Genomic DNA, 27301 nt, shown 5'->3' on the forward strand with positions numbered 1-27301 from the left:
GTTAAAACAACTTTCTTAAATGGAGAATTGGAGGAAGAGATTTACATGGAACAACCTGAGGGTTTTATTGTTCCTGGTAAAGAAAAAAAAGTGTGCAAACTTGTTAAGTCGCTTTATGGACTTAAACAAGCACCCAAATAATGGCATGCAAAATTTGACCAAACAATGTTGGCAAATGAATTTAAAATCAACGAGTGTGACAAATGTGTTTACATTAAAAATACTCCAGGTCATGAAGTCATTGTTTATTTATATGTTGATGACATGTTGATAATGAGCCAAAGTATGACAGATATAAATGCTACAAAACGCATGTTGGCTAGCAAGTTCGACATGAAAGACTTAGGAGTTGCTGATGTGATCTTAGGAATCAGAATCCACAAAACTCCACAAGGTCTAGCATTATCACAGTCTCACTACATTGAAAAGGTACTTGACAAGTTCAAGTATTTGGATTTTAAAATTGTCAAGACTCCAATTGACGTGATTTATGCACTTCAAAAGAATGAAGGTGAAAGTGACTCACAACTGGACTATGCAAGAGTATTGGGAAGTTTGATGTATATCATGAATTGTACACGACCAGATATAGCATGTGCTATTAGCAAACTGAGTCAGTTTACAAGTAATCCCAATCAAATACATTGGATGGCAATGAAACGAGTTTTGGGATATCTGAAACATACCCAAAATTACGCTTTGAATTATAACAAATATCCTTCCGTGATCGAGGGATATAGTGATGCAAATTGGATCACCGGATCATCTGAAGTTAAATCCACGAGTGGATATGTTTTCATAATTGGGGGTGGAGCAGTGTCTTGGAAATCATCCAAACAAATGTGCATCGCCCGTTCTACAATGGAATCTGAATTCATAGTTTTAGATAATGCCGGTGAAGAAGCTGAATGGCTCCAGAATTTCTTGGAAGATATTCCATTTTGGCCCAAACCTTTGGCACCTATTTGTATACATTGTGATAGTCAAGCGGCAATAGGTAGGGCAGGGAGCGTTATGTATAACGGAAAATCTCATCATATTCGACGGAGACACAATACTGTTAGACAACTACTATCTAGTGGTGTTATCACAATTGACTATGTAAAGTCAAGAGATAACGTGTCGGATCCACTTACAAAAGGCCTATCTAGAGAGGCAGTTGAAAGATCATCAAAGGGAATGGGGTTAAAGGCCTAGGACAAGTCATCATGGCGGTAACTCTACCTAGCAGACTGGAGATCCCAAGAGATAGGTTCAAAGAGATCAAACAAAGTTATGAATGATGGTTCAACATTGTCAAATAACTTAACCTATTCTCGTGATGAAGACAATGTTCAAAAAAGAGGTAAAGCATTAAGGCTTCTTGTAAAAGCACCAGAAACAGAGAAGTCGAAGCATTGGTTTTACTATTGTTTCTCTCTTTTTATTGATACAGAATCTTTGGATGCAAATATATACAATAAGACTATACAATTTGATAAGGATTGAAAGATACAGTTACACTAGGATACAAGTTAAGAATAGCTAAAACCTATCCCTTATCCGACTGGGAAGGACACGGTCTAATACTCCCCTTGCAAACTGAAGGAGGCGAAGACACGTTCAGTTTGGAACATAGAAACTCAAAGCGCGCAGCTGAAAGTGGCTTTGTCAAGACATCGACCAATTGATCTTTAGACGATAAGAATTGTACCAGGAGATCCTTCTTAGCAACCCTATCCCGAACAAAATGAAAATCTATCTCGACATGCTTTGTGCAAGCATGAAAGGCTGGATTAATGGAGAGGTAGGCTGCACCAATGTTATCACACCACAAGATAGGAGCTTTGGGAAGGTACAACCCAATCTTATTAAGGATAGACTGAATCCAAGTTAGCTCTGCCGCAGCATCAGCGAGTGCCTTGTATTCTGACTCAGTGGAGGATCGAGCCACAGTCCGTTGTTTCTTCGAAGACCACGAGACAAGAGCCTCACCAAGGAAGATGGCATATCCTCCAGTCGACTTACGATCATCTAGGCACCCTGCCCAATCCATGTCAGTGAAAGCCTGAAGAAACAGTGTGGAGGAGCACAAAATGTGAAAATAACAATGTTGAGTGTTCTTTAAATAGCGTAGAATACGCTTAATTGCAATCCATTGATTGACTGTGGGATTATGCATAAATTGGAAAGCTTTGTTGACGACAAAGGCAATGTCAGGATGAGTGAGTATGACATATTGTAAGGCTCCAACAATTTTCCGATACAAAGTGGCATCATGGAATAGAGGACTCTCACCAACGTGGAGCTTCGAGTTCACTGCCACAAGTGTGGAAAGTGGTTTACAGCTTTGCATATTTGCATTTTTGAGAAGATAAGTAATGTACTGCTCCTGAGAGAGGGTGATACCGGCAGATCCATGAGAGACTTGAATTCCAAGGAAAAAACTTAAGGGGCCAAGGTCACGAATTGAAAATTCTGCACCAAGTTTTGAGAGCATGCTTTTGAGAAAGGATGAGTTATTTCTAGTGACAATAATATCATCTACATAGACCAAAATATAAGCCACGACACCATGAGCTCGATAAATAAACAAGGATGTATCTAATTTTGAAGTAGTGAACCCAGTAGTGAGAAGGAACTTAAGGAGACACATGTACCATGCCCGAGGTGCCTGTTTGAGACCATAGAGGGATTTCTTAAGTTTATAGACATGATTCAAATACTAAGGTGTATGAAGCCAGAAGGTTGTGACATAAAGACTTGTTCTTGAAGCTCACCATGGAGAAAGGCATTTTGCACATCTAATTGACGCAAAACCCAATTATAAGATGCTGCCAAGGTAAGAACAATGCGAATGGTAGCTGGCTTAACAACAAGACTGAACGTTTTGTAGTAGTCATGGCCCTCAAGGTGGTGAAACCCCTTCGCGACTAAGCGAGCCTTATAGCACTCTATCACACCAGAAGAATTTCTTTTGACGCGAAATACCCATTTGCACCCAAGAACATTCATTGAGGGATCATAAGGAACCAATGATCAAGTATCATTCCGTAGTAATGCATCCATTTTAGATGCCATAGCAGCCCGCCATTTTTTATATTTGGAAGCTTCAGTGAAACTGGACGGCTCATATGCGGGAGGGGGTAATGAATATGAGGTAGTCGCCAAATTAGAGGACGGGGGCATGTGCCTAAGTACCATATGATGTGAGCGTTGAGGAAGGGCTTTGAGCCTATTGGTACGGGTTGGAGGGGGCAGTGAAGCTGGGGAAGAATCTGGGAACATATCATAGCTATTTAAGTCGACAACAAGAGGTAATCCGGGGGATAATGTGTTGGGAACACCTTGGAGGGAAGTTGGTTGTGGAGTGGGAGAATGTGAATAAGATGTGGGACTAAATATGGGGAATGGACTGGGAGAATGATCGGGATTTAAGGAGGAGGAAGAAGAGTCTCCTGAATTAATGGTAGGATGAACTAGTGAAGGAGGAGGTGATTAAGCGGGATTAGGCAACACTGGAGGAAGAACTCCAACAGGAGAGGATTGGTGAACAACCATTGATGGAGACACGGAAACTGGAAGGGAAGCCCAAAGTGCAGTAGACGGAGACTGATTGGGTGCAGGGCCAAGGATCGATGGTTTGGCGAATGGAAAGGTGTGTTCATCAAAGTGAACATGTCGAGCAACATAGACTCGTCCAGTGGATTGATCCAAACAGCAATACCCGAGGTGAGTTGAGCTGTAGCCAAGAAAAACACAAGGTTTGCTTCGAAAATCAAACTTGTGTTTATTATAAGGTCGGAGGTAGGGAAAACATAAGCAACTGAAGACCTTAAGAAAGGAATAGTCAGGTTTGGAATGATGGACCAGTTCATACGGAGAGAGACCACGAGTTGTAACTGAGGGAAGGCGATTAATGAGAAAAACAACAGACTCAAGTGCGTATTGCCAATAGCGAAAAGGAATTGAACTGTGGGCAAGAAGGCTAAGGTCGATTTCAACCATATGTCGATGTTTTCGTTCAACTTTGCCTTGTTGCTCATGAGTATGAGGACAAGATACTCGATGAGCAATGCTAAGTTGACTAAGCACATGTGATCAGGATCGAAATTCCCCTCCCCAATCGGATTGAATTGCTTTAATTTTGGTATTGAATTGTCTTTCAACAAGGGTAAAAAATCAATTAAATATTGGCAACATATCAGATTTGCGAGAAAGAGGATACCCCCAAGAATAGCTCGTGTAATCATCAACAAATACTAGAAAATATCTGTGTCCTTGAGATGAAAGAGTGGGTGATGGACCCCAGACATCGACATATAACAATTGTAAAATGGAAGAACTTTTATTAATGCTCAAAGGTAAAGACAGTTTGTGCAACTTGCCGAGTTGACAAGCACTACAAATAGAATTAAAACCAGAACTAGTACAAGGAAATTTATGTGTCCTAATAACTTGGAAAATAATTCGTTCATGAGGATATCCTAGTCGAAGGTGCCAGCAAGATGGAGATGCCTTGATAGAGTAAAGAGCCGAGGGTGAAGTAGACTTGGGAGTAGAAGATGACCGGAGAGTATAGAGTCCCTCACCACTCTTGCCTGAAAGAAGTGATGTCTTGGAAGCCCGATCCTTCACAACAAAATGGTAGGGATGAAATTCAAAGAAAACATTATTATCACGAGCAAAATGTTGGATAGAGAGTAAACGTTTAGTGATAGCGGGAACATGAAGAATATTATTTAGACGAAAGAGTCAAAAGGGAGAGGGAAGAATGGCATTACAGTGTGATGAATAGCGACACCATTACCATTGCCAATATGAACTTGATCTGGTCCTTTATAATCCTCAATCTGGTGAAACGGGGTGAGATCAGGAGTGATGTGATGCGTCACCCCGGTGTCAGGGAGCCACTGCTGAGAAGGTGCATTTGGAGTAGAATACGATAGATAAGCCGCTGGATTAGTCGCTTGGCTGTAACGAGCAATTCAGAGCAGTGTGGTTATGGCCATTACAAATTTGGCACTGGTCGGTGGACTGCCAAGGTTGATTATAGGTGGAATAATTTCTGGAATTAAAGCGACCACCTCTGCCACCACGACCTCGATTGGACCTTCCACGACCTCTCTTAGTATTGTTGTTGTATGAACGATCAGGTTGTGCATTCTTGTGGGCCAAGTTTGCTGAAGGATGCTGGATTAAGTTTAGTTGTTGCGGCGTAGAAATTGAGAGGTTGGAAAGTGATGAGCCACTGATGAACTCATGGTTCAGAAGAAGACTATGCAATTCGGCAAAAGTAACTGGTTGAGGTCGTGCCGATAAGGTAGTGACAATATCTTTAAATTCTGAACGCAATCCTCTGAATACGTAGATGTTCTGGTCTGCGAGACATAAGGGGCGTCCAGCAGCGGTTAACTCATCCAAAATCAGTTTTGCCTTGTGTAGATATTGTGTGATAGTTAGATCATCTTGCTTCAGGTTTTGAAGTTGCATATGAAGGCTCAAAATTCGAGTGTTGGAGGGAGAAGACAGCGCAACCTCAAGCGCATCCCAAACTGTTTTCGAAGTGTTTAGTCCGATGGCAATGGGAAGTGTCTCTTCTGATAGGGAGGATATGAGTAGACTCAAGATTAATTGATCTTGCTGGATCCATACTACATAATCAGGGTTAATAGTTGTTGTTTGGGATCCATCACCTGTGGCGTTAGCAACTGAGACATGGGATGGTGGGCAAGGGTGACTACCATCGATAAATCCTTGAAGATTTTGGCCACGAAGAAACGACAACAATTGTGTGTGCCAAAAAAGATATTTTGTGGCGGTTAATTTTATGGAGATAAAGTGGTGAGCATGGTTAAGTGAAGTCGGAGAAGAGAAAAGACAGGTAGACTGGGTAGTGGCAGAAGAAGTACTCGAGGTGGAAGAAGAGATTGTCATGGCTCTAATACCATGTAAAAGCACCAGAAACAGAGAAGTCGAAGCACTGGTTTTACTATTATTTCTCTCTTTTTATTGATACATAATCTTTGGATGCAAATATATACAATAAGGCTATACAATTTGATAAGGATTGAGAGATACAATTACACTAGGATACAAGTTAAGAATAGCTAAAACCTATCCCTTATCCGACTGGGAAGGACATGGTCTAAGACTTCTTGATGAGTCAATAAAGTTTAAAGCTTTTTAATGATTTGCCAAGTCTGGCAGGATGTGACCAGATAGCGTGTCTTTAGGATTACACGTTTAGGAATCACCTATGTGAGTGTGAAATGTAAGCTGCTTCAAAGGGAATGAAAGTAAAGGCCCATTATCTAAACACTCATGAAACCAGGCGGTGTTTATGGCTGAAACGAACACAACCGTGAGAACCATAGATGGTTAAGGATTGATTGTGTGGCTTATGTTGTCTAGGTATATAACAAAGCTTGACGGTTCAAAGATATCAAACTTACCGATTGACCGAGTATATCCGATATAAGTTCACTATGGAAAGTTCAAAGGGAAACCTACTTATCCAGATGCAATTAATTCTTGCATGTGAAACACACACATGTTCGTGCATTCCTTTAAGTTTATAGCCATTCCCCATTCATGTGGGGGATTGTTGGATTTTGTTATTAATAACAAAAGAAGTGTGAATGGAAAATGGTGGGAAAAGAAATGGAGGGAAGTGAAATTTTGAATGAGTTCACTTTACTAATGCACTTTGCCCCTCATTGGTAGAAGGAAAGAAAATCTTTGTGTATATATAGAGAAGCTCATCTTTTAACTTTTAAAGAGCTAAGAAGAAGGCAAGCCTCACACCGTCGTCGTCGTTCGCTCGGCTCGGCTCGGCTTCGGCTTCGAATTCGAATTCGGATTTGGATTTGGTCAAAGATCGATTGATTGATTAATCTTTTTGGACAAAATTCTTTTCAAATAATTAATTAATTAATTAACAAAAATTCAATCCAGAATAACCAATGACCCGCCACCCGGTCCGGTTTGGCCCGTTTTCTTTCCCGGATTATTTTAAATCCGTTTTAATTTTCCCACAAAAATTTCCAATAGCTATGGCTGTTCTGAAACAGTGTCAAACCTGTTCCAACAGCTATGGCTGTTCTGAAAGGTTGCAAATCTTTTCAGAAATAGTAACAAATTGGCTATAAATATACCTTCTAATCCCAAAATATTTACTTACGAAATTTTCTGATAATCTTCTTCTTCTTCTGCACAAAAATTCCAGTGTGTTTTACAGCCTTCGAGTGGTTCGCTGTTCATCGGCGTTTTTGGTACCAACACTCCGGTGAGTTAAATCGTTATATCCTGGGAGGATATATTCCAGAACCTCGGGTACTTGAGGGGAATAATTTCCTTAAGGACACACTGTGTATTCAGTGAGCTCGATTTGTTCCTATAATGTTTCAAAATTTATTTTGAAGTTGAAATACTGTTTTTCAGAATTTATTTCTACTAACTTTCTATTTCTGTTTTCAGAAAGATTACTGTTTTATTTATTTACAGCAATACAGATTAATAACAATCTTAAGGAAATTATATTTATTATATTATGTATTTTGTCTAAATTTTACTATTCTAATTTGAAGATATAAACACTTCATCAGAATATTGAAATTCAGAGAACAATTTGAAGAACATAAAAAATTCACCGTTTTCTGTAAAACAATATATAAAAACTTCAGTTGTTTTTATTACGTACTGTTTATTAATTACAGTATTATTTATTGTTCTGGTTTTGCCATTAATTGATCTCTTCTATTGTTGACAGTGAGAAATGGCAATTGATAACGGAAATCCTTCTACGACTGATGGTGCAACGACGATAACCTCGTCAAGCCGCACTGTTGTTCCTCCGGCCGAGAAACCAGGGAGATTTTCTGGAACCAACTTCAAATAATGGCAGGAAAGGGTGTTCTTCTGGCTTACCACACTTGGTATGCAGAAATTCACTAGTGAAGAGCCTCCAGTGCCTGCTGCGGACATGCCGGACAATGAAAAGTTCATGGTTGTTGAGGCATGGAAGCAGGCAGATTTTCTTTGCAAAGGCTATATCTTAAGTTCTTTAGAGGATGACTTGTACAATGTGTACAGTGCAATGAATACTTCGAAAGAATTATGGGACGCACTTGAGAAGAAGTACAAGACAGAAGATGCATGCTTGAAAAAGTTTGTGGTTGCCAAGTTTCTAGACTATAAAATGATAGACAACAAAACTGTGAGAACCCAAGTTCAGGAGCTTCAACTTATTTTTCGACCTTATTGCTGAAGGTATGGTCGTGAATGAATCATTTCAAGTGGTTGCTATGATTGAAAAATTGCCTCCTTCGTGGAGAGATTTCAAGAACTATCTTAAGCACAAGCGCAAAGAAATGAAGTTGGAAGATCTTGTGATGTGTCTAAAGATCAAGGAAGACAACAAAACAGCCGAGAAGAAGTCTCGTGGAAATTCAACGATCATGGGAGCTAATATCATTGAGGAGACTGCTCCAAAAAGTAAGAAGAGGAAGAGGTCTTCTGGACAAACTAAGGAGCAGAACAAAAAGAAATTTAAAGGCAGCTGCTACAATTGTGGAAAAGTTGGTCACAAAAGCCCTGATTGTCGTCTCCCGAAAAAGAATAATAAGAAGGGACAAGCCAACATAGTGGAGAAGAATGATGACATTAATGATCTTTGTGCAATGCTTTCGGAATGCAACCTAGTTGGAAATCCGAAGGAGTGGTCGATTGACTCTGGAGCCACTCGACATATTTGTGCTGTCACAGAAGCATTTGCGACTTACTCTGCTGCTGGTCCCGAAGAAGAAATTTCCATGGGAAATAATGCAACAGCCAAGATTGAAGGTTATGGGAAGATATTCCTGAAGATGACTTTCGGCAAGGTGTTAACGCTCAACAACGTTCTTCATGTTCCTACTATTAGGAAAAATTTAGTTTCTATTTCGGCTTCGGCTTTAGATTTGGATTTGGATTTGGATTTGGTCAAAGATAGATTGATTGATTAATCTTTTTGGACAAAATTCTTTTCAAATTTTTAATTAATTAATGAAAATTCAATCCGGAATAACCAATGACCCGCGACCCGATCCGATTTGGCCCTTTTTCTTTCCCGGATTATTTTAAATCCGTTTTAATTTTGCCGCAAAAATTTCCAACAGTTATGGCTGTTCTGAAATAGTGTTAAATCTATTCCAACAGTTATGGTTATTTTAAAAGGTTGCAAATTTTTTCAGAAATAGTACCAAATTGGCTATAAATATACCTTCTAATCCCATAATATTTACTTACGAAATTTTCTGATAATCTTCTTCTTCTTCTGCACAAAAATTCCAGTGTGTTTTATAGCCTTCGAGTGATTCGCTATTCATCGGCGTTTTTGGTACCTACACTCTGGTGAGTTAAATCGTTCTATCCTAGGAGGATATATTCCAGAACCTCGGGGTACTTGAGGGGAATAATTTTCTTAAGGACACACTGTGTATTCAGTGGGCTCGATTTGTTCCTATAACATTTCAAAATTTATTTTGAAGTTTAAATACTGTTTTTCAGAATTTATTTCTACTAACTTTCTGTTTCTGTTTTCAGAAAGATTACTGTTTTATTTATTTATAACAATACAGATTAATAACATAATTTAATTATAAAAGGATAAAAAAGACGAACAAATTTCGCTAAGCACCTTCGTGCTTTTAATATAATATAGATTACAGGTGCACATCCTTTCATATGTCATGATGCTTTTTGTTACGTTTAGTCACTCTCATTATTTTTTCATAAGCACATATACATTTATGTCATTGTGTGTCAGAAAAACACACACACACACTATGTTAATTTCTATCACTAATATTTACATTTATCAATTGGTATTAGGTGAAATCACATATCTTTAAAACCATATTATAAGTTTAATTGTTATAAACACTAGGATTATTTTTATATTATTTTATTCATGATTCTTTCTGTTACATGTTGTGTCATTCACGCCCGTTAACTTAATTTATTGTTGTTACTATTATTTGCTACTTGTTATTTTATCTCTACTGTTCCTTGAGCCGAGGGTCTATCTGAAACAACCTCTCTATCTTTATAAGGCAAGGCTAAGGTCTGTGTACACAATACCCTCCCCAAACTCCATTTATGAAAATATATTGGGTTTGTTGTTATTGTTTTCATATAAAGTATAGTAAAGAATTAAAGGCTCAATTTATTATGAGAGATTTTTACCTTTTGGTACAAAAATGTCGCAAGTGTGGTGCTTAAATGAAGGGCAAAAAGTTCACTTAGCTTTTAATGGATATTTTGGTCTTTTAATTTTGCACTTTGACCTTCAAACTTATAATATTATATATATATATATATATATATATATATATATATATATATATATATATAAATTAATTAATTCTAATTATGCTAATATATGGAATGAGGTAGCCATTACTAGACAATTCTTTTCATACCCCCAAAAAGATAAAAACTTACCAGGGCGTTTTGAAGACGTTTGTTTGTGCAATGATCTCTCCAATTGTGGTTCTTGCAATATCTCAAGTCTCAAAAACTAGTTACTCCCTCCGGTCCACAATAAGTGATCAATTTACTTTTTTTATTTTAGTCAAAAATAAGTGCCCATTTATATAATCAAGAAAAAATTAATTTATTTTTTCAAAATACCTTTATGTACGTATCCCTAAAAAGTCATTTACTCCTCACATTTGAGAAGAAAAGTAAGTCCTACTATAACTATGGTGCAACATTTAATGAAGGGTTGTTTAGTCACACTAACTATTTTCGTCTAGAATTTAGTATTTTCTTAATGGGTGTGCCAAAGCAAATTGGTCATTTATTGTGGACCTGATGAAGTAGGACTTAGGAGTGAATTCAAGTCTTTTGTCATGAACTCAGAATCACCAAATTTTATGTGATAAAATCAGTTTAATCAAATCATCACCCGTGATCAGAGATGAAGTCGGAATTTACAGTTTACGAGATCAGTACGTTTAAGTTAATTACTGGATTCTAAGTTAATAATTTATTCGTATACAATGAATATCTTAAAGTATAAAATTTGGACTAAAGTTTACATAGCTCGACCAGACTTATATTACGCATTCTAGCTCTGCCCTGCCGGCGACTAACAAATCAAATAAATAAAGCAAGATAAAGCACTTCGGTACAAGTGTTTTTAAAGAAAAGAGTTGTAATTTATGGATGAAAAGTATTCTAGCTAGGACAATTATATTATTCAAGAATGGACTTCAAAAGATAGAATATTTGACCTTGATCAAATTCTAAAGATAAAAGAAATATTAATTAACATCCATCCAACCAAACTTTTGATTGCACGTTGCTTCCTCAATAATAATCCGTTTGCATGTGTAAACACACATTGTGAGTTGAGAGTGTTACGTTACCGAGTAGCATCAGAATTAAGGCTTTCTTTAAGATACGATGAAATAATAGGAAATTTAGTGTTAATTTTGGATATATGTAATTACTTATATCAAATGTACATGAAATTACCTGAAATAGTAAAAATATTTATTAGAATCGAGTTACGTTGTATTTCTCTTAATTAGTAAAACATATAATTCTCGTCAATTATATATTACCTAAGATTTTTTTTTTTTTTTGGTTTCCCTTTCGTTCGTGTTCAGTGGAGAGGTCAGCCTATTGAGGCATCGACCTTGGAGTCCGATTTCGATATGTGGAGCCGTTATCCCCATTTTTTCCCCGACTCAGGTACTTCCCTCTTATGTCCGCTCGAGGATGAACGGTTGTTTTAGAGGTGGAAGATGTGATGACTCGAAAGGTCATCACTTATTTTAGAAATAAATCTGGTGTTTTGAAGCCTTAAAATCTCCTTTTTACCTCACCTCGATTTGCGTGTGTGGCCCAGACGTATATCCAGAAAGCCTTTTATGTGAAAATATAAGAAATAGAAATTTCTAGAGTTAAAATTTGATTATGGTTGACTTTGGTCAACATTTTGAGCAAACGGATCCGGATCTGTGTTCCGACAATGCTGGGAGGTCTGCAGTAAAATATGGGACTTGGGCGTATGCCCGGAAATGAATTCCGAGGTCCCAAGCCTTAGAAATCAATTTTTGAAAGAAATTGTTTTGCTGAATTTTCTATGAAATAAAGAAAAGAATTAATGTTTGAAACCATTGGTATCGGGCCTGTATTTTGGTTCCGGAGCCTGGTAAAAACTTGTTATAGTATTTAAATGATAAGTGTGAAATTTGGTGAAAATGGAGTTTATTTGTTGTGATTTAGATTTCCGGTTGAAGATTATGAACTTTAAGTATTCTGATGAAAATGATGAATTTTGAGGTTTAATTCATAGTTTTACATGTTATTTTCATAATTTCGTTGCACGAGCAAGCCATTGAAAAAGATATGTACAATTCACAAAGTTTTCATAAGATACATGTATAGCTCAGATTTGCCAAGAGAAAGAACTCCATAATTGTAATCTTCTCTAATTACGACTAATAATCGTGATCTTATCTAGTTTTAATTTGACTAGCGTTAATTTTGAATATCAGTAATTATATCAAATATACATGACATTACCTGCATTGTAAAATATTTATTAGAATCACGTGTATTTCTCTTAATTAGTAAAACATATAATTCTCGTCAATTCATATATATTACCTAAGATTAATTCCTTTTTTTTTTTTTGGTACATTGAAAAAAGATATGCACAATTCACAAAATTTTCATAAGCTACATGTATAGCTTAGACTTGCAAAGAGAAAAAACTCCATAATTGTAATCTTCTTTAATTAATAATTATGATCTTATCTAATTTTACCTTTACTATGAATATTTCTCCTATAAATAAGACCTACACTAGTTAGTATAAATCACTCTTCTATCAATTTCTTCAAACAAAAGAAAAAAATGGCTTTGAAATTCAACTCCTTCCCCTTTACAATATTCATAATTCTAGTAATTGCTTCTACTTTCTTCCATTTTTCCTCAGCAAAAGATGGATTGAAACCTGAATTCTTTATTGGTCTGCCAATAAAGGATGTTAACGTGGTGGAATTTCAAATTTTGCTACAAAAAAGCAGGACATAACTATGTACTAAAACAAGTGGATGGAGTTGAAACTGTTACTTTTACTAGTGGTACAAATTGTGAGTTATTTATCACTGTTAATGAATGGGATACAATTTCTGGCGGCCATGTTGCGGTTGTTTTCGTTGGTTCCAACAATTTCAAGAAACTTATTTCCTTTGATGGGCAGTTTTCTTCTATTAAAAATTAAGTGTATGATCGTCCAGAAACATTACACTAAAAGTATATATATGAAATGAAATAAACCATTCGAATTAAACATGGTTTTGTCTATTATATATAATATGTTTTGTCTCGCATTATTATTGATATGTTTGGTTGTACTATTAAACATGCATGTTGAAAATTTCACGTTTTGGTTAATCACATAAATTATATGGAGATTATGCAAATTTTACGTCTCAACTATATAATGATGGCACCGAATCTATAGATCGAGGATCTCGAGAATGGAGCAAAAATAAGATAGATTTAGAGAATGGATATTAGTCAATTCTAACGGAAGCAAACTTTTATCGGACGTAGGATAAAGTAATTATTTTTAAAGCCTAGCCTTTCTGTCCCAAACCAAGCATTCTAATCAAATAACTATAGATATTGAGCGTCTTACGTGGTCATCCGCTTGTCTATTTTTTATACACCAAATGTCCTAGTCCTCATATTTGAGAATTATGAAATATTTATTTTCTTGCTAATCCACCCTTTTTCTTTGAAAAAAAAAGAGACTAACTAGACATTTCCTATGTACTAAACATCCATTCAAGTGTGTGTTTGGTATAACATTTTAAAAAATATTTTTAAATTTTTAATGTTTGGTTGCCTAAAAATGCTTGAAAAAAATGCTGCTACTACAACAACAAACTGAGCGTAATCCAGAAGTGGGATCGGGGGAGAATAGTGTGTACGCAAACCTTATTCCTACATTGTAAAAATAGAGAAGTTGTTTTTCGATACACCCCTGGCTTAAGAAAATGTTTGAAAAAAAAAATATTTTTTCTAAAATAATATGTTCCTTAGAAAGTTGGACACATTGCCGTGCTAATATAAGGCACCAAAATCCATGTTAAATTACTGGCAGTGTGCAATCCTTACTGGTTTGTATGTTTCGTAGTGATCTTTTTGCTCTGTGAATATTTCCTTCATTGTCCACCAATTTTCTTGTCCCATGACATTCCATGCAATAAAGTACATACGCCCCAAGTTTGATATGAAACTAACTTTATAAAATATAACAAATCTTATTATTCTTGAGTTGGAAGTCTTCCATGACCAATTTTACAAACTACTACTTGTAAAAGAAATATCTACGACTAACTACCCAAAAGTGTAGTAACAATTCCAGAATTTAGAATCTCTCCTTAGTCACTCAAGTATATTTTCATTATTTCTTGCAATCGGAGCAGATAAACGGTAAGAAAGTCATATATGAAGCTCCAAATAGAGTACTATTACACGTAGAAAAGAATAACTTTGCATAATAATTTTGATATTATTATAATATTACACGACTACTATATAGTTTATTTATCGCAATTTGATTAGGGGTGGGTCTTTTCGGTATTCCATAAAAGAAAACAAAAAAGAACTCCGATTGTGTATACCTTCTAACTTCAATCCCCGTGATATCGCCGAAGGGTTAACACTGTTCCTCACGTAATTCCAATTCATGCTTCTCAATTCTCTCTTCTTTATTACAGATCCATAGTTCAATTTCTCCCTCTTTTGCGCTGTTGTGTTCACAGCTCTCGGAACGCATCAGCTCCAATGACGGCAGAAACAAAGCGTGAATTTGACACTTCATCGGTGGCGGAATCGCCGTCTCAATCTCGGGTCTTGGAACCCGGTGATCCGAGACGCCATAGGCCGGATGATTGCAAACCGGAATTGACCGGTTCGGTTTCCGGCGTTCGGTTCGAGGAAGCTCAGGTTAGGGCTAGTGATAGTAATGGTATTGTTGTGTACAGGAGGAACAAGAGGCAGAAGACGGCAGATTCAACAAACGGCAATTCAAGTGGCAAAGTCGTAAATATGGATGAAACGGAGGGTAATTCAGGAATTCACGTGTTAGACAGTGACGTCATGGAGGTTGAAGTCAAGGAAGAGTCAAGGATTAGGCGGTTCACTCGGTTAGCTTTGGAGCAGAAGAAGATAGAGCAAATTCCAAATGGAAAATCTGAAGGTGAAGTTGAGGAGAGAAGTTGTGGTGTAAACATGTCGGGGAGGAAACTAGAAATGAAAATGTCCAAGAAAATTTCGATAACGGAAAGGCCTACAACGGTTAGGGAGCTGTTCGAGACTGGTTTACTGGAAGGCTATCCTGTTTTTTACAATGGTGGGAAGAAGGTATCATCTCACAATGTCGTCCACATTCCCCTGTTCCCTTAGTATTAGGTGCTTGTTCTATTTTGACTTCAGTTTAAGTTCTACACAATGACGGTGCAATTATATTTAGCAATCAGTTTACTTGTTAGGTAATAATAAATAATTATATGTAATCTCCTGATGTGCATTTACTAGTGATCTAGGCAAAATGGTACGTAACCTGCTCAGGTTAAAATTCATTAATAGTGTAAAAACTCTTGACACTATATATAACCTAAAATCTCTTAAATTAACCCGGGGCAAGATATTGGAGAATAGCATTAGAGGCATTTATCTCTTTTTATGTAGATAAAGTTTCCCTCAATTATACTATTAGTAAAAAAAAAAAAAAAGAGTTACCTGTCGATTATGAAAAACAATCCAATAAGTTCAAAATGTCAAAGCAGCATAAAAGGGTTTACGATTCAATCTGTATTTGTCTAGAATTTTTTCTTTTTTACAAGCAGCATTCATGCTAAATTTCTGAAACCATTCTTTGTTTAACAACAGTAAGGCTAAAACTATATAGTGTAAATTGCTGTTGATCCGCTTCCAGTTTCTTTTCCTTAAATGTGCTCATGACTTGTGTCCATTTCTTGCTATAAGACCTTTTAATGCTTTGATGAATTCAGTGGTTTTGTCTTTATCTGATGATTAATATTGTCTTAATTTTAGGGAATTCCACTCCGAGGAACAATTAAAGATACCGGAATTCTTTGTTCCTGTGATCTGTGCAATGGAACTAGAGTGAGTATTTAGTTTTTTCTATTTCTCTTGCTTCCCTTTTATCACACTTTAGTTGTCATTATAAACAGTTTCTTAACTGACTGCATACTCTACATTCTGTATCACTTTTGTAATGTTAGGTTGTCCCTCCTAGCAAATTTGAGATCCATGCATGTAATTCATACAGACGTGCATCAGAGTATATCTGTCTGGAAAATGGCAAGAGCCTACTCGACGTGGTCAAAGAGTGTAAGAAAGGTTCCTTGAAGACATTAGAAGAAACAATTCAGAGTATCATTGGTCCAGTTCCTGTGAAGAAAAATCTCATTTGTCCGAATTGCAAGGGTGAGCTTGCTCATGTGAGCTTGAATACAGTTACATGTTTCTTTACAAGTGTAATTAGAAGATATGTGGTTACTGTTGTGGCTAGGGTCTTTTGTTGCAACGCTAGCTGGAAAAGATGAACAACTTTGTGATTCATGCATAATTTCTCTAAGACCAGAAGCCACTCCAACAAAGTCGATAAATACTGAAAATGGGTATGTTTTTTTTTTTTAAAAGTCGCCTCATGATCTTATCGCTTTTGTTTGCTCCTTTTTCTTTTGTCCACTAGTGGAGCCTGATTCTTACGATTAGTTGAGCACCAATTTAGATTTTTATGATTTTACAGGATTCAGGCAAAAGGCTTAAAAGTTGGAACAGGAAGATATTATGTGTTGGATCTACTATGTGTCACTATAGTACTATTGTGCTATATTCCTAGAATGGCTCACTGTTTCGATAGTTCCTCCTTCCCAAATTTCTTTGTCAGTATAACCACATAAAATATGACATGATATGAAACGAAAGAGCATAATAGAAGGGGTAAGCAATTCCTGATATTTAAAAAAATAGAATGGGTAAGCAATTTTTTTTTCGAACAAAAAGTGGATCAACTTAAACGGGTAGAATTTTTTATGCAAGACTTAGAGAGGAAAAAGATATTGGTTGAGTCAAAGTAATCAGAACAATTGACAAACAGTTCAATAAGACAAGAATATACAGTCACTTGTAATGTTTGTAGCTTGTGGGTATCCAAAAATTGTGTTGAAAGAGATGATTCCTTATTCTCTTAACAAATCAAGACATCACTGATTTATTGGTTATATCAAATAGTAAAACTGTAAAAGAATCTATAGTTTGTTGTTTCTATTGAAGGATCTAGATCCATGATGTACAGAAATGAACATTAGACCTAACTCAACTCCGAAACCTAGTTCATAAGTGAGGATTGCCCCAAACCATATAGGGAGACAACAACCCATTCCCTCTACCAATATGGGACGCTTAACACCTCTGCACGCACATGACTGGACATCTGGCGCGTGAACAAAGAACGCGGAGGCCCAGTATTTGGTAACCAAGAATATGGATTGGCCAGACACTGATACCATGTTAAGAAAATGTAACATGGTGCATACAGAGATCCTAGGTTCGAGGCTAACTGCTACCCATTATCAAAAAGAATTTTTGTGCTTTGCCCATGGAAAAAATCAAGCCCCACGTAAGGAGGTGTGTTGACAACATAATTAAACAAATAGAAGTGTACTCCCTCCTTAAGCTTTTAGATGAGATGATCACACACCTCAACAACACATGAAAATGTGTACTGCTGAAAATTATGACAAGTTTTAAAGGAATGAAAACGGACATATGAGGTAACACACTGTTTGAATAGTCGATGTGCGCCACAAGCTGGCATGGACTCCACAGTGATCCCTAAAAAGGGATAAAAGAGGGACACATGGTTGTTCAAGGAAGTGATAGGGAGAACCATAATACTGGCAGCTGGTCACAGGTTGATCAGATAGAATTTTAGCAATAAACAGAGGATGTAAGTGGTTGAGGACACAATGCTTATCATGGATTTAAACCTTCTTTGATGACACTAAGCAGAGGGTCGGATTAGCCTCCTATCCTGTTCTGTTAATTTTTTTTTTGAGAATGTCATGTCCTGTTCTGTTATTGTTGAGATCTTTCTACGAGTTGACTGTTGGTTTCTCTATTTATTTAACTAGTAATGCATGTATCCTTTCGAAGAGATGGTTGTCTGACAAACTTTTTTTTTTTTCCAATAGTTCAGTCTTTCTTTTTTGTTATAGTGGTCATTCTTATTCTTGATTTTTTTTGTATAACAAATTTAGGTCGTGTGAGCCGGTTCTGAGCTTAAACTCCTCTGGAACTTCAAATGTGTCACCTATTTCGCAAAAAAGTACTAGAGGAAGAAAAAAGAGAAAGTTGGTATCAATATAGTTAATTGATTCTGGTTATTTTTTGGTGCTCGTTGAACTTTTGTTCAATGTGAGTAAAGTGGGTTCATGAACATGTGCTAATGCTATTTTATTTGCATATTAAGGGCCATGGTGATGCATTCAAGTAGAGTCTCTCCTTCAGTGCATACTCTCTCCAGAAAGAAGAGGTAGGACACCAAATAAGTGTGTTATTGCCCTTAATGTTTTCTGTTTAATTTTCTTCTTTAACAAAGTTAGTGAAAATGTAGCCTTTTGTCATCTTTCTCTTCTGACCTCTTTTTATTTGGACCGTCAAGGTTAATGCAGCCAGCTGTGGCTCCGAAGTCGGCTGGAACTGCTACTGTATGCAGTTCATTCGGAAACAACATGCAGGACAATATCTCAAAAAAGTTGGTGAATATTACTCAACTTGTCATTAGAACTTTTATCTGAGAAACTACCTCTAACTCATATGGTGCCTCTTATTGTTTAAGTCAGATTGTCAAAATCAATTGCAGTTTCGAAGTACTCAAAAATTGCTCTGCCTGGTGTCTCAGTACACTCTAGGACCCAATGGAAAATGACAAAAAGGTTGGCATTTGTCTTCTGAATTACTCTTATTATTGTGGATTCTTCTGATAGCGATGTCACTTATAGTGCTTGGTTCTGTGTTATCACTTCCTTCAGGGATCAAAAGATGCATAAATTGGTTTTTGATGAAGGTGGACTGCCTGATGGGACTGAAGTAGCTTATTATTCTCGTGGAAAGGTTGCTGAGCATCTCCTTTACGACTGTTTTATTTAGTTGTTGATCCATTGTAAACAATAGATTGTTGCTCTGCTTTATTTTGTTAATGTTATTTGCTTATCTATAACTGGCAGAAATTGCTTGTTGGTTATAAGAAGGGATCTGGTATATTCTGTTCTTGCTGCAATATTGAGGTACAACTCTTGGAGACTGCTTAAGGTCTTCCCAATTGTCCTGCAAGATATTCTGATGGCATTTCATTTTTATGGTTAGGTTAGTCCATCTCAGTTTGAAGCTCATGCAGGTTGGGCATCACGCAAGAAACCGTTAGTCTTCATCGTTCTTGTTATCTGTCGTTCAAAGAATTTATATCACTAGTGACAGTAAGCGAACCTAATTCTGCTGACACGATTCTAACTTGGGTACTTTTCTTTGTCAATGTCTGCTGCAGTTATGGGTACATTTACACGTCTAATGGAGTATCTCTACATGAATTTGCTATATCTCTATTAAAAGGCCGCAAGTCTTCAGTTAAAGACAGTGATGACTTGTGCATCATATGCGCAGATGGTGGAAAGCTTGTGCTTTGTGATGGATGTCCTAGGGCTTTCCATAAAGGTGAAAGTTGGATGTTTTTCCTGATTGACAGATCCCAATATTTTACAAGGCTTTCTATTCTAAAAAAATATATTTTACAAGACTTTCTTCTTCTCTTCTTTTTTCCCCCCTGGTGATTGATGATTGAGTTCATCATGTTCTGTTGATTATCCATGCATTGTGTTGCTTTCCTTTCTTGGGGTTTCTGATGTGAAGGTGGTTGTGTTGACAGGAGGTAAGATAGGACTAAGCGAATAAGAACTTAATTTTCTGTAACTGATTTTTTCAGGATGGGGGCATTGGGTGAGTTCAGGAAATAGCTCATCACTGTGAATTTATTAACTACAGTTTAATTGACTATTGGTATTTGTAACGGTGTGTAATTCTATTTTCAGCCTGTGGGCTGCCACATCTTAACTGAGAACTTTCACAAGTTGGGATTCTATCTATGATGAAGTTTCCGTTGATAAGAACTGGATGCAGTTTTCTTCTTGTGGCTAATTTTTATTCTGTTGCTTATTTATTTGTATGTAGCCACTTACCCTAGTTGCAGCAGACTTGCTATACCGTTTAAGATTTAAGAAATAGCATCTTCGCTCTGAAATTTCTACTTGGTATAGCTCTTTATCAGTTGGCCATTACATTTTAATGGGGATTGCTAGCTACTGAATTTGGATATTGCACTTGCTTATTATTGAGGTTGCAGCCATAGCTATATTTACTTGAAAATAGGTGTAGCTTAACTAGAGAAGTTCTAGAGAATACAAGTGCATAAGAGCTTGGGAATTGATGCAGAGTTAGTTCATTAATTAGTCAAAGCTCTGAAATCCTCGAATGACCGATCACCTTCACTTTGGAGCAGCTACACCTCCTCTCACCCCCACCAATTTAAAAATGAAAAAAGAGCACACCCAAAGGGAAAAATCAGTATCAGGCTTAAGGTATGGTGGGACGTTAGTCATGTTCCACATCCTCGACCCCGACGTTCTTTCCGCACTTATCTTATCTTTTAGGTGAGGGTTTAGTGAATCAGCACAGTATTAAGGATTAGTTAAGTGACACTCAAAGGTATGTTCTAGTGGTTAATGAAATGGGTGCAAATCTTGGAGTGCAGGGTTCAAATTCCCGCAGAAATGAGAAACATTACGCGATCTCTTTCCAGCTGCCTAACCCTTGGTAAGAAGAGTTACTCAGTACTTGTGCTAGTGGGAGGTAGCAGTAATCCGGTGGAATAGTCGAGGTGCGTCCAAGCTAGCCCAACACCACCATTATTTAAAAAAGGGATTAGTTAAGTGGACTGAGTTTAGTTGACTGTCGGTGAGCATGTACATAACAATTTACTGATTTTGACCGGGCCTTTAAATGAGAACCACTACAGTCTCTGAACCTGTTGAATAGGAAGATCTCAAAACATGCTGAACCAGCGCCTAGTTGATTAACTTGAACTTGATAAAATCTTGTATCCGTCTTCTTTGCTTAGTCCAGTTTTACTTATGGGCTGTTTTCAGTTGTGTAAGTTATTAAGTATTAAAAAAGGAATACATGTAAGGCAGAGGTTGACTATGCCTTCTCAGGCTTGGTGTTCCACGTAGCACAAGAAATTGGAACTGTGTGGAGCTCTTTTTCTTTCTGCCTCCCTCAATAAAATCTGTTTGTCTTTAAATCTTAGTTCTTTTAGGGGTCATTTGGTTGGGGAACAAGTTATCCCGGGATGATAATGCGGGGATTAAATAGTGGATATATTTTTATGTGTAGATGTTTGGTTCATTTCATTGGACGAAAAATGGGATATACGGGGTATAATATAAAGCATGTGTTTGATGTATACTAGATAAGTTGGGATAAGCTTTTATTTCTAATTTTAACCTTGAATTTTTTAAATGACTTTGGGAAAGAGCCTTGGAGAAGGGCATCTTTGTTATTGTAGCGTTTTATCCCGGGATTAGTAATGTCGGGCTCAATGCGGGATAGAAAAATACCACAATTGTGGATTAATCCCGGGATTGCTAATCCCAGATTCAAAAATTCAATTAAATGCTGAATAAAATAATCTCGCATCTAATCCGGAGATTGTTATCCTTTATCCCACCAACCAAACGACCTCTTAGAGTATATAGTGGTCTTAGCTCTCCCGTTTCTGCAAGAAAAGTTGAACCTTCTATTAAAGCTGTGCACCACTATGAAATGGTTCTGAAGGATCATTAGCTTCTGTTAAGTTTCTCATAGACTGATTTCATGATATTAACCAATTTTGTTATGAATGGTTTATATAGCTAACAATGAGTTTTGACCTTCACTATACTTTGTAAAGCAAATTTAAACTTTGGCTTTGCTCTACTTGCTGTTACTTCTCACACCATTTAATTGATGTTGGCATGTTGCTTGCTGGTGCTGGTCATAGTATCATATTTCATCTATAAGGCTTTGATGTGTAATTTCAACGATCTTGCAGTGTGTGCATCATTACCGGCTATCCCTCGGGGTAAATGGTACTGCAAGTATTGTGAAAGCATGTTACAGAGGGAGAAGTTTGTGGAGCGCAATGAGAATGCCTTAGCAGCCGGTAGGGTCTCTGGCACTGATCCCATAGAGCAAATAACAAAACGTTGCATTCGTATTGTCAAGAACGCAGAAGAAGCAGAATTTATTGCATGTGTTTTATGCAGGTAATTCTTTTGCGAAAAGCACATTGGAGCCTAGCCCTAGCTTTGGTTGTTTGATCCAGCATGTCATGTCTTTTCTTTCTACAGAGGTTATGACTTTAGCAAGTCTGGTTTTGGTCCACGGACTGTCATCCTATGTGACCAGGTTTTTCTTCATCATTCTTTATATCTGTCTTATTCAACTAAATATATAAACTTGAAATACTTTACTCACCATTTACTTTTCAGTGTGAGAAAGAATATCATGTTGGCTGCTTAAAGAGAAGCAAGATAGCAGATTTAAAGGTGCGTGCATTTGCATTTCAGGACTCTTTCATGAGTAGTTCTTTTCTAAGTCCTGTGTGCCTGTATTCCTTTTCCTTTATTATCAGGTGAGATTTTGTTCCTTGGGGGATAGGTTTTGGGGTTAATAGTGCTTCTTGCACCACAGGAATTGCCTAAAGGAAAATGGTTCTGTAGTAAGAATTGCAACAAGATCTACTCTGCACTGCAAAGTTTGCTCACCTCAGGAGAAGAGAGGTTGCCAGATTCTTGCTTGGATGCAATAAGGGTGAAGGAAAAAGAAAACCGTTTGGCTGCTGTTGGTGAACTTGATGTTAGATGGAGACTTCTAAGTGGCAGAATTTGCTCTCGTGAAACCAGAAGGCTACTGGCAGAAGCTGTTTCTATCTTCCATGTAAGCATTATCCCTATTATCATTTATTCAAAAGCTTGATCAATCGACATTGACTATGATATTTAAGGTACTAAAGAACAACAAAAGCTTGCTCTCCACTTTACTTGATGGGGTAGGGGGAGGCCGGCAAATAAGTTACTCATGCTCTTTTTTGGTGTCAGTGACTTTTGTCATTTTGTGACTGTTTTTTATGAATGGTATGGACATATTTAAATTATTGCTCTAGCGCATTTAGAATTGCTGATGCGGGAAAACAGACTTGTTATGATGTTAGTATCTGTGTATCATTTAAACTTGCTGTTCTGGTACTATCGATTTCATTTAACTTGCTGTTCTGGCATTTATACCAGCCTTTTGTTAGCAGAGTCTCAGATGATTTACCATTTAATTGATCTGATATGGATATTTCTTTTCATTTTACCCTCATTAATAAGATGACTTTCATTGCATATATTTTCTCAACTTCCTTTGGAAGTGTCTTTCAAGAATTTCTGGTATATCTTTCATTGCATGTGTTAGCTTTGAGGAAAAAAATTAGCATCAATGTTTTCATTATTGACTTTTCAGGATTGTTTCGATCCTATTGTTGATTCAGTAACTGGACGTGACTTCATTCCATCTATGGTCTATGGGTAGGCTTTGTTCTCCTTTGTTTCCAGAGTTGGATTTTCCATTTAGTTTCGTGATTGCTCCAATCTTAGAGGCGCTCTTCCTCACCTTATCTTGCCTCCTGCAGAAGGAACATTAGGGGCCAAGACTTTGGAGGCATGTATTGCGCTATATTGACTGTAAAGTAAGTAGTACAGTCTGTTCATTAAAGCTCTTGGTAGTTTAAGCTTATTATGATTAACTAGCTCAAGAAAATCTTTGGCTAATCAATGCAGCTCAACAGTAGTATCAGCAGGGATCCTCCGGATTTTTGGCCAGGATAGGGCAGAACTCCCTATTGTGGCAACCCGTGTTGGTAGCCAAGGCAAGGTATAGCAATGAAGCTGCTCTCATAAGACCTCTCTTGTTCCTTCTATGATATTGTCTTTTATTTTTCTGTCTTTTTACGTTTTGTTGCTTAGAAAATTTCTTGCAATACTTAGTTGCGTTAGCTAGAATTACATCTTGGAAGACCAGTTAAGCACGGCTCAAATTCAGAAGGCATTACCTTACATGTGTTTAGGCTTTTGGGTAAAAGAGTTACATAACTCAACGAAAAGATAATTAGCTGTCCGATAGGAAGCAGACAATATTTATTGCTTGGCCATTTATACCAATGACGTATTTTTGAAGAACTTGAATACCGGGTATATGCGCCTGGAACATATTGACCTCCAACAGTTGCCAGCCACTGCCAAAATTTCACCTCTCACTGGATTGTTGGCCTGTTCTTTAGTATATGTTAACAGATGATCCTTTTTCCCTTTTTTTACGTTAAAGTGATACCAATAGAATTAGAATTTAGGCTTTGACAAAGGAATCATATCAATTTCATGGATTGTAATATGTAAATGCTCTGCCAAGATTCATTTAGGTTAACACCTGCTTAACCATATCCATATGAAACAAAGGTGAATGTTAGTTGGCATATTTGTGAACTCTGATGTTTCATGATATAGAAATATGGTGTACTTGCTTAGTTTACATGCTGGGGAAGCATTTCTAGTTAATTAGAAGTGTATTTTTTGAAAGATATTTGAATGTTTACAGGGATACTTTCAGCTGCTGTTCTCCTGCATAGAAAAATTGCTCTCGTTTTTGGGTGTGAGAAGCTTTGTACTCCCAGCTGCTGTTGAAGCTATGTCAATATGGACTGAGAAATTTGGATTCCAGGAGTTAACACCAGATCAGGTTTGTTTAGCATGTTTCCATGCTGGTGCTGCTGCTGCTGCATCATATTTGGCCCTTTGAATGCTAAGCTGTTGTATTCTTTGCAGCTTGTCCGCTACCGAAGAACCTGTTGGCAAATGATTAGCTTTAAAGGCACATCTATGCTGGAAAAGTCGGTCTCTAGATGTAGAATCATTCAGCAGCGGGAAGCTGAAAATGATGTTCCAGATGAGTAGTTTGACACAGATATTAGTTTTATCCCATTTTGTAGAGCCATTTTTTTTCAATACATGTACATTATATAGGAGTATCTTATTTTAGCAGAGAGGGTGAGTAGTAACTTTTATGAATGAGCTGTAGCGGATCAGAATTGTGTAAAAAGGTTCTATGACTGCGAGCGTATTTTGAATTCGATTCTCTTTCCTTCCTCTTGGAATTTATGTAACTTTTTCCAAAACCTCATATTGGTGATGATTTAATAGAGTTCAATTCAGTAACAAGCATGATAGGGTGGTTGGTTTTTATATTTGAAGAGGAACACTAATCCGAGCATGCATCCTCATGAATAGGAAAAGCAGAAGCTTTTTCTATTTATTGTTTGAAACATTCTCTTCGCCCTTATTAATACCGAAGAACTTCGAAATATGAGAGCTTGATCCTAGCTGCGTAACTAAGTTGGTGTAGAGATGGATGCATTATTTCAAGTCAATAAGTGCAGAATACCATTGCCACCTGCTATTTTAGTTATATATCTTTTGTACATAGAGCTCAGTCGGTGGCAATAAGTAAAGTTGGGAAGTAACAGGTACGTTGTTGAATTAGTTGAGGGATGTGCAAGTTTTGACACCATTTATAAATAAAATGACTGCGACCTAAGCCACGCTCTTAAGTTGTAAGACTCATCTATTTTCTATAAAATTCCATTGACTGGGTCATTGAAACTCCAACCTCCCTCACAGTTAGTTACATCTTACATGATGTCAATAAGTTCACTAAAGGAGTTGAGGCATAGTCATCCAACTCGTCAGCTTATATATACATCATCTCACACTTCTGCTGTTGTTATAACCAAAAGAATATAAAGAATCACAATTACATTCTCAAATACACTGACAGATAAAAGGACGAAAAATTGTTTAAGCGAAAAAGAAAGATCGTCATTTCATGTTGTTAAACTCTTTAGTTTATACTCCTTACTTCCTGCAAAAGCAACGGCGCTGTACTAGAAGCAGAATAATATTACAATATGAAGAAGCTTCTCGAGCTTTCTTAGTTATTATCAATGTTAAGCTTTTGCAACAATGTTCTTTTCTTTTTTATTGAAATCTCTCAGAGGTAAAAACAAATAATAGTAAAAGATGTAAGAAATTAAACTACTTAGATCGCCATTGATTTGAAGTAAAAGTAGCAGCAGCTCCTATATCTCTTTGTTGTATTCTATGTTTCTCGAACTCTTAAAAAAAGCTGCCGGGTGTGTTGAATCCTTCAAAAGCTATGTATTTTTCTAGGATCCGACATAGGTGAGGCAACATTTTAAAGCATCCGAGCATCATAGTGTATAAATTATCTTTCATTTTCTTTACTGTCTATTCTACTGAGCAGACTCCCTCTGTAGGGGCGGAGCTAGAGTGCCGAAAGCGGGTTTGACCGAACCCAGTAGCTTTAGTTCGAACCCTGTATTTGTTTTAAAAATTCTATTAAAATGTATAAATTATTAATTTAGAACCCAATAACTTCAAACGATAAGAATCCTGAACTCATAAGCTTGAAATCCAGGCTCCGCCTCTGTCTCTCTATCGTCTCAATCCACCGGCAAGGGCCAACCCTTCGCTTTGAATAGGTCAAAATCTTCCGTATAACTACATGGACCGGGTTGGTTCGGTTTTTATCAAAACCAAACCAAGCCAACTATATCGGTTTGGATTGGTTCGATTTTGTCGGGTTTTTCGGGTTTTCGAATTTTTTTGTTACATGAATATTATTTCAATCTTACATTGTTAAAATTATAGATAAAGCTTTGATAAGTGAATATATGTTTAGTAAATATGGAAAAAAATTGACAAACATATGATCTATTAAAATATTTTTATGGGAGAATCTTTTTAGTAACGCATGATAGTTATTATCTTAGTCGTCTAACAATAATTTTTCGTTAATTTACGCTTTCAAGGTTAATACATGAGAGGATCCCAAATATATCTACATTTTCTAAAGAAAATTCACTATAAAGTCTTAAAAATATAAATAAAATTTATATATTTATATGTCGGTTTGATTTGGGTTTTTTACTCAATACCAAACCAAGTCAAACCAAACCTAGTCGGGTTTTTTAATCGGTTTGGTTTGGTTTTTCAGTTTGATGAAATTTTCC

The 27301-nt window shown here is 36.8% G+C and overlaps 1 protein-coding gene across 2 annotated transcripts; it reads left to right on the forward strand.

Annotated features, from left to right (window-relative positions):
* The first annotated feature begins 14617 nt into the window (after positions 1 to 14617).
* On the forward strand, positions 14618 to 25387 carry LOC104243390 (uncharacterized). Of its 2 annotated transcripts, XM_009798571.2 has the most exons (21): positions 14618 to 15414; positions 16108 to 16179; positions 16299 to 16503; positions 16589 to 16697; positions 18342 to 18434; positions 18554 to 18616; positions 18746 to 18838; positions 18927 to 19019; positions 19116 to 19197; positions 19311 to 19370; positions 19450 to 19502; positions 19628 to 19794; positions 22226 to 22439; positions 22524 to 22581; positions 22665 to 22721; positions 22867 to 23112; positions 23680 to 23744; positions 23849 to 23905; positions 23997 to 24090; positions 24811 to 24951; positions 25038 to 25387. In XM_009798571.2, exons 1-21 carry the CDS (start codon positions 14836 to 14838, stop codon positions 25164 to 25166), a joined length of 2730 nt encoding a protein of 909 aa, XP_009796873.1. In that variant the 5' UTR covers positions 14618 to 14835; the 3' UTR covers positions 25167 to 25387. The 2 variants fall into 2 exon arrangements, with proteins under 2 accessions (XP_009796873.1, XP_009796874.1); XM_009798572.2 differs by lacking the exon at positions 18342 to 18434.
* Positions 25388 to 27301: the final 1914 nt, after the last annotated feature.

This window comes from Nicotiana sylvestris, chromosome 12 (assembly GCF_000393655.2).
Source record: "Nicotiana sylvestris chromosome 12, ASM39365v2, whole genome shotgun sequence".
Taxonomy (NCBI): Eukaryota; Viridiplantae; Streptophyta; class Magnoliopsida; order Solanales; family Solanaceae; genus Nicotiana; species Nicotiana sylvestris.